A 14,060-nucleotide genomic window follows, 5' to 3' on the forward strand; every position below is an offset into this window, starting at 1 on the left:
CTTTTACTATCCAGGATGTTGGTCATGTATAAATTTACATCAATGGATAGCAGCCCAAGTCCAGGTTTTATCCATTCTCTTCCTCTATTCTAGACAGCCATCGTCATGATTGCAATTAAAAATTTAATAATGGCCAACCCCAAAATCCACTGGGATTGTCCTATTCTCATAGCACTTTTACTATCCAGGATGTTGGTCATGATAGATTTACATCAATGGATAGCAGCCCAAGTCCAGGTTTTATCCATTCTCTTCCTCTATTCTAGACAGCCATCGTCATGATTGCAATTAAAAATTTAATAATGGCCAACCCCAAAATCCACTGGGATTGTCCTATTCTCATAGCACTTTTACTATCCAGGATGTTGGTCATGATAAATTTACATCAATGGATAGCAGCCCAAGTCCAGGTTTTATCCATTCTCTTCCTCTATTCTAGACAGCCATCGTCATGATTGCAATTAAAAATTTAATAATGGCCAACCCCAAAATCCACTGGGATTGTCCTATTCTCATAGCACTTTTACTATCCAGGATGTTGGTCATGATAGATTTACATCAATGGATAGCAGCCCAAGTCCAGGTTTTATCCATTCTCTTCCTCTATTCTAGACGGCCATCGTCATGATTTCTCATTAAAAATTTAATAATGGCCAACCCCCAAATAAACTCGGATTGTCCTATTCTCATTCTCATTACACTCTTTTTTATCCAGGATGTTGCTCATGAAAGAATCAATGGATAGCAGCCTAAGTCAAGGTAGACGATACGAATTTTATCCATTCTCTTCCTCTATTCTAGACAGCCATCGTCATGATTGCGTTTAAAAATTCAATAATAGCCAACCCCCCCCCCAATCAACTGGGTTTGTCCTATTCTCATTCTGATTGCACTTTTCATCAAGGATGTTGGTCATGATGAAATCATTGGATAGCAGGATAATTTAAAAATTCCATAGCCAACCCAGAGATCAACTTGGATTCATCTCTTATTCTTGGAGGTTGTTGATCATGATGAAATCAAAGGATAGCAGCCCAAGTCAAGGTGGATGATGTCAATTGAATTCCTTCTCTTCCTCTACTCTAGACGGCCATGGTCATGATTGCAATTAAAAATTCAATAATGGCCAATGCAAAGATCAACTCTGATTGTCCTATTCTCTACACACGATTTCAATAGATTCAAATTTATAACCATTAGAATAGGGAAATGGGACTTTTCATCCAGGATAGTGGTCAAGATGGAAGCAAAGGAGAGCAGCAGCCCAAGTCAATCACTAAGAGATCCATGTCAATTTTATTGCCATTCTCGTCCCTCTCTTTGATTGTAATCGCTATCCTTGCATTTCCAAATTGAAATGGCCAAGCTAGAGATCGACTGAGATTGTCCTATTCTCAACATGATTGATTGAATGCATTCCCATTGCCAAAGTTACAAGAGGGAAAGGACACTTTCAGCAAGGATGTTAGTCGTCCCTTTCTCTTCTTCCATCTTACACTACCGTAGTCATGATTGCAGATCCAAATGTACTGGCTAACATGGAGATCATTAGTCTGATTACAAGGTTGTCAACTCCAGTTTAAAGGGATGAGCATGACCTAAGATAGAGTAGTAAAATGGACATCGCCAACGATGTCCATCATGATCAAATACATCCAGGGTAGGGATCTAGCCGATCTGATCGACTTCTTCCAACCAGGAGGAAAAGGTCGCCAAGTCAAAATTGACTTTGTATTTCCATTCTCTCCATTCGACATGGTGGTCATGTTGAATTTAGAATAAAAAAATCAATCAGCCCTGTTGTCTACTGTCGCTAGTCTGACTGCCATCTTGTCTATTTCCATTTTTACTAGAATCGATTGCCATCAAACTGCAGAGTAGGCTAGTTGCCCTTGCCATCGATTGATGGATGGCAGCCAATGCGTGCTCAAAGTCAATTTTATCCTCCACTGACATGATTCATTGACCATGACCAGAATCAAGTCGAATGGCCATTGATTATTTATTTTGGTAGTCATTGGATTGCAATCCAATGACATCGAGTAATCAAGCATCGTAAGGATGATTCAATCAATGCCTGAACGAATACATGATTCTGTTCATGTCCAAGTAAAAGTAGAATTGATTCATGATCGCTTACTACCATGGGGGAAAAAAAAATAAAAAGACTGATTGGAATCTTGAGGAGCAATCCGTTTCCAAAAAAACAAAAAAGACTGATTGGAATCTTGAGTAATCCGTTTCAAAACAACCAAAAAAACTGATTGGAATCTTGAGCAATCCGTTTCCCCAAAAATAAAAAAGACTGATTGGAATCTTGAGCAATCCGTTTCCCCAAAAAATAAAAAGACTGATTGGAATCTTGAGCAATCCGTTTCCCAAAAAAATAAAAAGACTGATTAGAATCTTGAGCAATCCGTTTCCCCCAAAAATAAAAAGACTGATTGGAATCTTGAGCAATCCGTTTCAAAATGGATTGCAAAAATGAATGGAAAAAAAACATTCTTGACAAAGGTGCATTTCTCCTTCTCATGGCATCTAGCCGAAGCCAACAACAACATCTCTTCTCATTACTATCGGCAGTCATGATTTATGTTGATAGACGGTCCTACCAAGAAGAAGAGATTGTAATGTTGTTGACTGCGTTGAGATGCTGTTAAGGAGGGGGGAAAAAAAACAGAGTCTTCCTTTCATATTTAAAGCAACCAATAATCCAAAATGAAATAAAAAACTAGTTTACTGTGCACATTTCTCTTCATCGTCGGCATCATGATGGCAGTCATGATCCTACATCAAGAATGAAGAATCATGGTAAAACTTGTCAAGACACGTTGATTTAAAATGACTAATAGCTGATGATGATGATTGCCCAATAACGATGATGAAGAAAGGTGGGCTACATCCACTCTCTTCATCGTCGACATCATGATATCAGTCATGATCCTACAGCATGCCATCAAGAATCAAGAATGATGGCAAAACTTATCAACACAAGTTGATTTGAAACGACCAATAGCTGATGATGATGGCTCAATAACGATGATGAAGAACGGTGGGCTGCTTCCACTCTCTTCATCGTCGACATCATGATATCAGCCATTCTTGGCTGCCATAGTTATGATCCTCCATTAAACATGCTCAAGGTAAAGCATCTCAACAAAATCGATTGCATGACATGGTATTCGTTTCCCATAGCTTAATGATGATGGTCAAGAACGACGAGGAAGAACAGCAGTAGATACCATCCACTCTCTTCATCGTCGACTCTAATGGTGAAGATCTTACATCTAGAAGTACATAATCACTACCAACGTCTTGAACTTAGCCATCGCTCAATGATGACATGATGGTCAAGAACGACGAGGAAGAAAAGCAGTAGATACCATCTACTCTCTTCATCGTCGACTCCAACGGTGAAGATCCTGCATCTAGACAAGCACAATCACTGCCAACGTCTTGAACTTAGCCATCGCTCAAGGATAACATGATATGATGGTCAAGAACGATGAGGAAGAAAAGTAGCACTCTCTTCCTCATCGACTCTAATGGTGAAGATTCTACACTACAGCTAGACGAACCATCACTGTCAACGTCTAATAAAGAAATCGATTTGAAAGACGAGAGGACTGGATGATATTGCATCGGCTACAAATGTCAAGAATGGCGAGAAAAAAAAGATGAACTACTTCTACTCTCTCGGTCGTCGATGTCATGATGGTAAGAGCCATCGTAAACAGCAATAGCAAGGACTTTTGAAGCCATTTTTTCACCTCTTTATTCAAAGAGAGCAAAATCGCAAACTGGTCTAGGCATTAAAATACAAGAAATTGTCGTAGGGAGGGGAAAAAAATTGTTCAATAGTCCTTAGCAGGAATGATAATTCTATCGTACTATCCAAATGAATAGTCGTTGTAAAACTTTTCAAACACATCAAATAGGACTGCATGAACATTGGTGACCAATCGCTTAGTGGTCCTTGCCAATGACGATGAGGAAGAAAAGTCGGGGGCTACTTCCACTCTCTTCATCGTCCTCCTTTGCCAGAGAGGAATAGCAAAGAAACAAGTCAGGATAAAACAGTCAATCGGTCTCAATGGTAGGGATTATTAAAATCATGCAGTTGCATTAATCATGATTAATGATTGTTAATCATCGTCAGCGATGAAAAATAATCCCTCTCTTTTGTAGTGGCCGTCAAGAATCCAATCTACATCGTAGTGTACAATCTATTTATAAAACTTGCATCGTTTCTATCATCAACAAGATTTTTGCCTTGGCTAAAAGGATAAGCGTTGGAAGAAAATGCTCTTGTTGATGACTACGCTCTCATTTCTTGTCGACATCATTATTGCCATCAACACCTTGATCGATTGCTTACTTGCAAGCAACGATGGATGCCACTCTGTCAAGTCTCTTTTCAATGCATTACAAGAAGAAGAGTTGTAAAAATCAAGTGGTGCTCGCCATCCAAGATACTTACCATGATAATTAGCATGGATTGCAGTAAGAGAAAGATGAACATCCAGTCAATCTTCTCCTGCCAAAGCCATCCTCGACTCCAATCGATGCTGCTGCCAGACATGGATCATTTTTATCCATGACTTTGATTGCTCGTCCGACACTAACAGGCCATGCACCCTTTTCATTGGAATCTCATCTCCACCTTACTGATGCCCAACTTCCAAGATAGCTGTAAAGCCATCGATCAAGATGATTGCATAAGGCAATTTGACGACGCCATGGATGACTACTTTCATCCATATTGTATAAAGTTGTCCAGGCCGGTACTACAAGCCAATGTACACAAATTGATGCAAACATGATTAAACAATATCGCAGTATGTTTTCAAGCTTGTTTGACATGATATCGATAGAATCATCGTCCATACCAACCAGGAAAATCCATTGCGATATCCAATAACTATTGCATAAAATAAGGGAATGGCTTGATTTTCAACGGCCATGATGGCTGGCTAACAAGGATGCGATTCCTTTCTTCGACGTACTGTCAGTGGTGTTGGCCACCATTGGGCTTGACGAAGACGAAAACAGTGTTTCTCTGTCATCGTCTTTCGTCGTCCATCCAAGGAAGGCTATCATCAAGAAGCGATCGAGAACAACCCGTAAAACACCACTATAATCCCCTCTTCCCTCTCTATGTGGATGGCAATCATCCTTGCATCAAATTGCACGACTTAATGGAAAACATGATCAAAACTAATAACAACTATTCTCCCATCAGATTGTCTAGGCCAGCCCCGTCTACCTCAACAAGAAGAGCGTGAGTAGAAATTGAATGACTAGAAAAACAAACGATGGTTCTCTCGCTTTCTCTTCTATCCTAAGCCTCATTGGGCTACCATCAAGCCCTCTAATCTTACTACAACATCATGCATGATTTTCAACGGCCATGATGGCTGGCTAAGAAGGATGCGATTCCTTTCTTCGACGTACTGTCAGTAGTGTTGGCCACCATTGGGCTTGACGAAGACGAAAACAGTGTTTCTCTGTCATCGTCTTTCGTCCATCCAAGGAAGGCTATCATCAAGAAGCGATCGAGAACAACCCGTAAAACACCACTATAATCCCCTCTTCCTTCTCTATGTGGATGGCAATCGTCCTTGCATCAAATTGCACGACTTAATGGAAAACATGATCAAAACTAATAACAACTATTCTCCCATCAGATTGTCTAGGCCAGCCTCGTCTACCTCAACAAGAAGAGCGTGAGTAGAAATTGAATGACTAGAAAAACAAACGATGGTTCTCTCGCTTTCTCTTCTATCCTAAGCCTCATTGGGCTACCATCAAGCCCTCTAATCTTACTACAACATCATGCATGATTTTCAACGGCCATGATGGCTGGCTAAGAAGGATGCGATTCCTTTCTTCGACGTACTGTCAGTGGTGTTGGCCACCATCAAGCGATCGAGAACAACCCGTAAAACACCACTATAATCTCCTCTTCCCTCTCTATGCGGATGGCATTCGTCCTTGCATCAAATTGCACGACTTAATATAAAACATGATCAAAACTAATAACAACTATTCTCCCATCAGATTGTCTAGGCCAGCCTCGTCTACCTCAACAAGAAGAGCGTGAGTAGAAATTGAATGACTAGAAAAACAAACGATGGTTCTCTCTCGCTTTCTCCACTACCCTAAGCCTCATTGGGCTACCATCAAGCCCTCTAACCTTACTACAACATCATGCATGAGGGTAACCGATGGCATCTATCCAATCTTCCTCCATCATTGCATCAAAGCTATTTTTTTTTTCCACGGCGTCGAGGTAGGCGTAGCATGGGCTGCTGAAAAGAAAAGCCATCTTGCTTCTTTGTCAACATAGGTTTGATCAACCCTGTCATTTTGTCATGTTATTCAACATCGGTCTTACCTCCTGTGACGCCATGGCCGCCCAATCTTGAATCAAGCTCAATAACCAGGTGATACGATCAACAACTTGGATTTCTACTTCTTTACAAGGCAATAAAGTGGAAAGGAAAGCAACTAATTTCTTCTTCTTGCTCGTCTTGTGGCCAACCGCATCCGAAGGGGGCAAGACCACCACAGGGTGTTAGAGTCGTCCACTGCATGTTAGCCTCGATGGCGTCGGCTCTATACACAAGCCAGTAGCGTTTCCTCTGATCTGGTGGTCAAGGGTATCGGTCACCTAGGGGCATGATGGCAGTAGAGGGTATCACTCATGTCATAGCAAACGATAGAAATCCTTGAAAAGTGATAGATGATCGTAGTATGCCAACCCAGTCGACCACTTTCCTGGGCTAGGCCGGTTGTCCGGCCGGCTGTAGACTGCCAGTCAGGGCAGGCGTTCGTAACTTGCCTGTTTTTCGTCTACCTAGCAAAAATAATGTCACTATTGGACAGTTATTTCATAAGGCGTTATATACAGGAAACGAATGCTATGCATGACATCAATTTTGTAAAATTCAGACTCCAATCCAGTTGAAAGACAGGACTCTCTGGATTTCAGTTGAGCAATCCTTAGTGCAAATGGTGAACAAGATTGCCAAGAAAGGCAATTTAAATACACAACTATTCTATCCTATTGGTCTTCTTCATTTCCATGTTGGTACCAGTCTGGGCCAGGTGTATTTCACTGTATAATAGAGCGCCGATTGGATCATTTTTCCTGCATTGGATAACCACAACGGTCATCCAACTACCTCCAGTGAAGACAGCAAGTGCAAGCTTATCCTTGACTGTCTGCTGTCTGCTCAAAGTCAACTCAATAAAATTGCCAAGAAAGGCAGTTTGCAAACTGTTTGCTCATGCTTAAAAACGTTGTCTGCAAAAGCAATTTGACTACCCAACCATTTTACATTACTGGCGTTATTAATTTACGGTAAATAAATATACGGTCATCAAACTACCTGCAGTACAGTAAATACAGCAAGTGCAAGCTTATCCTTGACTGTCTGCTCATAGTCAACTGAATAAGATTGCCCAGAAAGGCAGTTTGCATACTGTTTGCTCTTGGTGAATAATATTGCCTACAAAAGCAATTTGTCTACTGTTTGCTCATGCTTTATAACATTGCCTAGAAAGGCAATTTGTCTACTGTTTGCTCATGCTTTAAAGCATTGCCTACAAAAGCAATTTTCTACCCAACCATTTTACCCTATTGGCGTCATTAATTGCAATTTTTGTTCCAATCTATCGTAGGTGTATTTGACTGCACAGTAGAGTGCCAATTCCAATTTTTGGACTAGTCTGTGGCAGGTGCAATGCACACTTGTATAATGAACAGTATATCCTGTTGTTATAAAGTAGTACTTGATTGATTATGTTTAGTTGGATAACTGATTTGTATCATCGACGTATGTACAGTCTATATGGTTGTTTGTAAACCACCATACACGCTCATATTATCATTTAAAAACAAACTGTACAGTAATCTTGAAGATGAGGATTTAGATCGCACAACTAGCCTTTCTACTTTATGATGGACGTCATAAATTAGTCATCTATTGGATTGATGTGATAAGATGGCCGTTAGTATTTATAGTATGCCGTTATACAACGTTATTTCTATACTTCTCTACCTACCGTACAATATATATATATAAATATGATATAGCAGTTTCAAGGGAATACAACTTTGATTCTTTAACCAAGGGGTACCATCGAAAATAGTCAGAGTGTATAACGGTAATAATATTGAAAATAAAGTTTACTTATGCTCTCAAGCTCGAGTGAACTTTTCGAACAGTGTGTTGCAGTCAATGTTCAAAAAAGAAATGGTAGCAAATGTCGTTGATATAAATTTGTTTACAAATTGAAATTAATAAATAATTGTATAAATTAATAGTCTTACAAAGCCATCTTATGTAAAATTGGAATGCACTACTTTCCAATCCAATCAACCAATAATAAAGTCAAGAAAATACTTGTACAAGAATAAACCTTTTCAATATCTTTTAACTGTCGTAAAACGAAAACTCCATATGAACATTACTCATCTTGCTTGTCGATAATCATTCCATTCAACGATTCTATTCCCAAGACGTTCACTTAGCATTATTTACTAACCAGAGTAATGTACAATCGATCTATTTAATACATCTTCCTACCCACCCCATAAAAGTCATTCAAGTTTGCCATCACAACCTCTTAAAGTCTTATTCTAGACGTAATCATCCCCTCCACCGTCTCAGGAATACACTACATTTATCATCCAATAATTTATTCTCATCCGCAATGATGCAATAGTGGAGTTTTAAATCACCTCTTACCTCATCTTATGTAAAATTGGAATGCACTACTTTCCAATCCAATCAACCAATAATAAAGTCAAGAAAATACTTGTACAAGAATCAACATTTTAAATATCTTTTAACTGTCGTAAAACGATAACTCCATATGAATATCACTCATCTTGCTTGTAGACAATCATTCCACTCAAAGATTCTATTCACAAAGCGGTCACCTAGAATTATTATTTTTATTCAAAATCTCTCCAAATCTTAATTTTAATGTTACAAAATACAGTATGCCTAGTAGACCTAGAATTATTTTTATTTTCATTCAAAATCTCTCCAAAGCTTAATTTTAAAGTTGCAAAATACAGTATGCCTGTATGGAATGGAAATGAACTTCTGCGTGTCAAGTTGCATTAATAATTAACACATCACTACGAGCACAAAGTCAGTTTCAATTACAATACTTTACGAATAAATGAACGTATTCAAATTTAGTAGGCGCATTTCCTACACAAGACCGAAATGAACCTTAGTACGTCATCATTACAGATATATTAATTGCAGAGACGGCCATTTTCAGTGTCGGCCTTTATTGTAACAACATTACTAATCTCAATTATTAATACCATACATTCAATCATTATCATTGGTAAAAGACCTACAAGCATTCTGGACAACCTCAGCGATGCTTTCGATGAGACTGTAATGACCCAGCAGCAAACAGATGGTCAATCTAAAGTCGTACAATGTCGATTTTCTTGTCTACTAATTGTGAGCCTTGTAGAAGGATAGTTCTTAGGCGTTATAGTAGCAGAACTACTGTTTATTCTTACTAAATCTTTCGGCAGATTAGGGTAGTAATCAGTGGAAGCAACTCAAAGTAAGTACTTTACGTTAGACTAGTAAACGTGTCAGGAAGTAGTCTGTGACATAGTTATCCCCATTCCGAATTGGTATATGCTGAATAGCATGGAGAAAATAAAATATGCGATACCAATGCAGCAGCAAAGACATCATTAGAGGGCATACTTTTTTAATTCTTGTGCAATATGACCTCGTCAACTGCGGCTTACGGCACAGTTAAGAAAAGATTCAGCATAACGAAATTGTCATAAACCAAGTCTTACTGTATTATAGAGTACTAATTCTTCGGATGTCTTAATTTAGATAAATCAAAATATGGTACAGTTCGTTGCGACTAGAGACTCTCTCCAGAAAGTCTCTAGTTGCGACCATGTAGCGTAAAATGCGAGAAAGCAGTCGGCATGGATCAATATTGTGAATAGTATTCAATGACATGGTCATCGTAATCACAACTACCTTACTTTTATCGACGGACCTCAACAATTCTTGCCAAGATGCATAGCATAATAGCAACTACCCACTCTGATATCGTAAAACTAGCTCATCTTTAAACAATCTAAAACAACCAAAACATCAAGAATGGCACCTGAACTTGACACAGTTCATATTCTAAACTATTACGTTCCTTTCCAAATAAATGACTTTGAGTGACTTGGAATTTTGTGTTCTTAGCAACGATCGCCAGTATTCTCCTGCTATCGTTTACTACAGATAATTCATTAATACTCGTACGGGTATTAGGCATACTAGCTAACCATAGTAATTTTCAGCATTTCAACCGTAGGGCTATTAAGCATCCCAAAGCCGGCAATATCGCTGCCATCCGCATGAAAAGACTGCAAGGGTACTAGTTGACATTTAAAGTCCCATTTGCGCAATAAATGTTCGATTGTTCTGTTACAACTGTAAATATCATGGAGAAATTGGGTTATTTTACCTCAATAAATAGGTGCATTTTAAAATTTTATTCTTCTTACCAACTTGAAAGCGTATCAATTAGAAATAACAACCCATTCGAAAATGTACCTTCTTTGTTGATATGTCGTCCAGAATTGACAATTTGGATTTTGTTGCATTATTGCATGGACAGTAACTAAAATGTCCTCGAAATCTATCAAAGGAAGGTGAAAAATGAAGAGATGAACGAGTATTGATATGAATAAAAGTGTAGAACATCATTGCAGTCAAGATTAGTAGTCTGATAGTGTAATAACACAAAATAAACAAGGTAATATAGAAAATGAAGAGAGTAGCTAGTATTAATATGAATAAAAGTACACAACATCATTGCAGGAATATTAAATTAGTAGTCTAATCGTGCAATAACCTCAAATTTTCAAAGTAATACAAGATCAACTCATTGCAATGATGTCTACGAAACATAAACACACAAACATTTGTATCGACGCGTAGAGTAGCAAAACACCTAAAGTAGATAAACAACAAGTCATCGTTGGACAGTAGATGTAACAAACGCCTTGTTCCAACATGTTTTATGATCTTATAATCAACTCGATGAAAGATTAGCACAGATACCTTGACTATCGTAAAAACAATCTGAACCAAGAATGATATCCATTGCAGGTAACTCTAGCAGAGTTGATGATATCTGACCCCAGGTTATTCCTAAAACGACACCATTGTCAATGTTATTCAATTTTAGGTTGGTGTTACAAGCATCTAGAGCATCGACGAGTTGCTGGCTATCGGATAAAATGACATTGGCACCGCAGCGAGCGGCAACAATTCCAGGTAAAGAAGTTCCAGCTCCTATCTACAATACAAGAAGTTTTTGCATAGGCAAATGTCAATACCATGTCAAGTTTATTTTAATCTTAATAAATACTACACAACGCTAGATCTATCGGTAGTTCAAGGCATGCAAACATACATACCTCCAGTACAGATTTACTTTGAAGTTTTTGCCGATTGTGCCATACATACTGTGCAAGAACAGGAGCAGACGGCCAAATATATAATCCATAATCTTGTTGAATTGTCTATACTCGTATATCAAGGATACAGTACTTGACGTTAACTTAACGTGCTATTCAAAAGTGCAACTTCCATTCTAGTACAGTAAAACCTTGACAGAAACATTTGTTTGCACAGTCTTTATTACAGTAGTCTGCAACAGTAACCAGAGACTCGATCTAACATTTTCTACCTAGTAAGCTAATCTTCAACATGACATTGTACCAATGTGCCGATCATCTTACCGTTCATTGGAGTGGATCATTTACGAGTACAATTCAATCATGGTTCTATCTACGACTACCTGGTTTAACTCCTATCGAGCACTGTTGAATGGCTAATTTTGAGCTAATGCATCATGAGCAACTGATTTGAAAGCATCCATGCTTGCTTACAAGATTTAGCACACTATCTGAGAATGTCCATCTTCTCCTATCAAACTACGTACAACATGATACAGTAATATTTGTACAGCAACATTGGCAAGTACAATTTTTATTCCTAGACGCCGCAAAAGTAGCCAAGGACAGAAACACTATCGCTCTAGCCCAATTACTCTTCTATGTGACATTCAATAACAGTCCTGTCTAGATATTGATATAGGCATAAACCAATATCGCTAATATCGCTATGCTAACTGGGCTAGTCCAAGTACAATAACTACTTTGCAAATGCTAACCCAAGTGGCTCATGACGTGCTCATGTCACATCCAAGATTGGCGATGGAATCATTTTTAGCGAACCATCTACAGTAATGTAAAGTACAGTTGCACCATATCAAAGAATTGGCTTCGACTACCTTTGCATGATTGTGATTTTATGCATTGTTGTACCTCTTCTATCGTTACTTCCAAGTGTTCATCTTGATCTTGAAAGGAGAATTTTTTGCATGTCTTCATTTTGGAAACGGACAATCAAATCATCCACCAAATCTTACGTATTACCATCAATTAGTCTATCCCATTCGCCAGCGTTGTTAATAGCTCTATAACCAGTAGAAAAGCTGTATTCAAGCAGACTTTAGACTATCAGTATGGATATTTTAAGTTACTTTTCCCACAAGTCCTTTAGTTCAACCTTTCTCTCACAACAGAGCAGCTGGAAATTAGCAAATTTAGCCTTTCGAGTACGAGCAATTTTTCGATGGTGGTGCACCGTCAAGTATGAGCGCAATACTACAATCGACTTTCAATCATGCAAACTTACATTTGTATAGAGCAAGCGCGCATTCATGATACAGTACAGTACCGACAGTATGCAGTAACTTATACAGCTAATCTCGGCCATCATGACGAAATTAATGGAGCTAATCCAAGTTGATGATTATTAATAGAGGACATTGCTACTCGGATTACATCACCATTAGGCTAATTCAAGTATAATCAAAAATTCTACAGAATGGCTTAAGAGACTTTAGCGGCTCTACGGTAGTGTATATCTACAAGTCAATCTTGGCCTGTATCTTGAAATCATGAAATCAATCTGCAGCAAGACAGAATCCACATGAATTGAATTGTGCTCCTATGTCGATAATAGCAGTGATGGCTCATTTATCGAGTTCAATCGAGTAAGTAAGTCTACAATTCAGTCCTGGCCTCAGTCTTCGAATGATGATATCTACTGTACTGTAAAATGAACATTAATTGAATAGAGCTCCTATGTCGATAATAGCAGTGATGGCTCATTTATCGAGTTCAATCGAGTATGTCTACAATTCAGTCCTGGCCTCAGTCTTCGAATGATGATATCTACTGTACTGTAAAATGAACATTAATTGAATAGAGCTCCTATGTTGACAATAGCAGTGATAGCTAATTTATCGAGCTCAATCGAGTATGTCTACAATTCAGTCCTGGCCTCAAATGATCAAATATACAGCAAAATTATCATCAATTGAATAGTGCTCCTATGTTGATAATAGCAGCGATGACTATTTTATCCAGTTCAATCAAGTATATCCACAATTCAATCCCGTCCTCAATATTCAAATGATTAAATCAATCTACAGCAGAATCAACATTAATTTAATAGTGCTCCTATGTTGATCGTAGCAGTGATGGCTGTTTTATCGAATTCAATCGAGTATGTCAACAATTCAGTCTTGAAATAATGAAATCAGTCTGCAGCAGAATTAACATTAATTTGGTGGTGCATCTAGGATGATAATAGCAGCGATGGCATGTCATGAAATCAATCTGCAGCAAGACAGAATCCACATGAATTGAATTGTGCTCCTATGTCGATAATAGCAGTGATGGCTAATTTATCGAGTTCAATTGAGTATGTCTACAATTCAGTCCTGGCCTCAGTCTTCGAATGATGATATCTACTGTACTATAAAATGAACATTAATTGAATAGTGCTCCTACGTTGATAATAGCAGCGATGACTGTTTTATCCAGTTCAATCGAGTATGTCTACCATTCCACCCCGTCCTCAGTCTTCAAAGGATTAAATCAATCTACAGCAGAATTCATATTAATTTAATGGTGCTCCTAT

General features: G+C 38.4%; 2 protein-coding genes across 2 annotated transcripts; both read right to left on the reverse strand.

Annotated features, from left to right (window-relative positions):
• Positions 1-3,966: 3,966 nt before the first annotated feature.
• Positions 3,967-6,596, reverse strand: TRIADDRAFT_60896 (uncharacterized protein; the record flags this gene model as incomplete). Its single annotated transcript, XM_002116859.1, has 6 exons — positions 3,967-4,035; positions 4,669-4,787; positions 5,007-5,093; positions 5,455-5,620; positions 6,398-6,477; positions 6,545-6,596. 6 exons carry the CDS (start codon positions 6,594-6,596, stop codon positions 3,967-3,969), a joined length of 573 nt encoding a protein of 190 aa, XP_002116895.1.
• Positions 6,597-9,617: 3,021 nt separating this feature from the next.
• TRIADDRAFT_60897 (uncharacterized protein) lies at positions 9,618-12,460 on the reverse strand (the record flags this gene model as incomplete). Its single annotated transcript, XM_002116860.1, has 6 exons — positions 9,618-9,683; positions 10,343-10,490; positions 10,614-10,698; positions 11,124-11,361; positions 11,483-11,587; positions 12,395-12,460. 6 exons carry the CDS (start codon positions 12,458-12,460, stop codon positions 9,618-9,620), a joined length of 708 nt encoding a protein of 235 aa, XP_002116896.1.
• Positions 12,461-14,060: the final 1,600 nt, after the last annotated feature.

Source organism: Trichoplax adhaerens, genomic scaffold (genome assembly GCF_000150275.1).
Source record: "Trichoplax adhaerens TRIADscaffold_18 genomic scaffold, whole genome shotgun sequence".
NCBI lineage: Eukaryota > Metazoa > Placozoa > Uniplacotomia > Trichoplacea > Trichoplacidae > Trichoplax > Trichoplax adhaerens.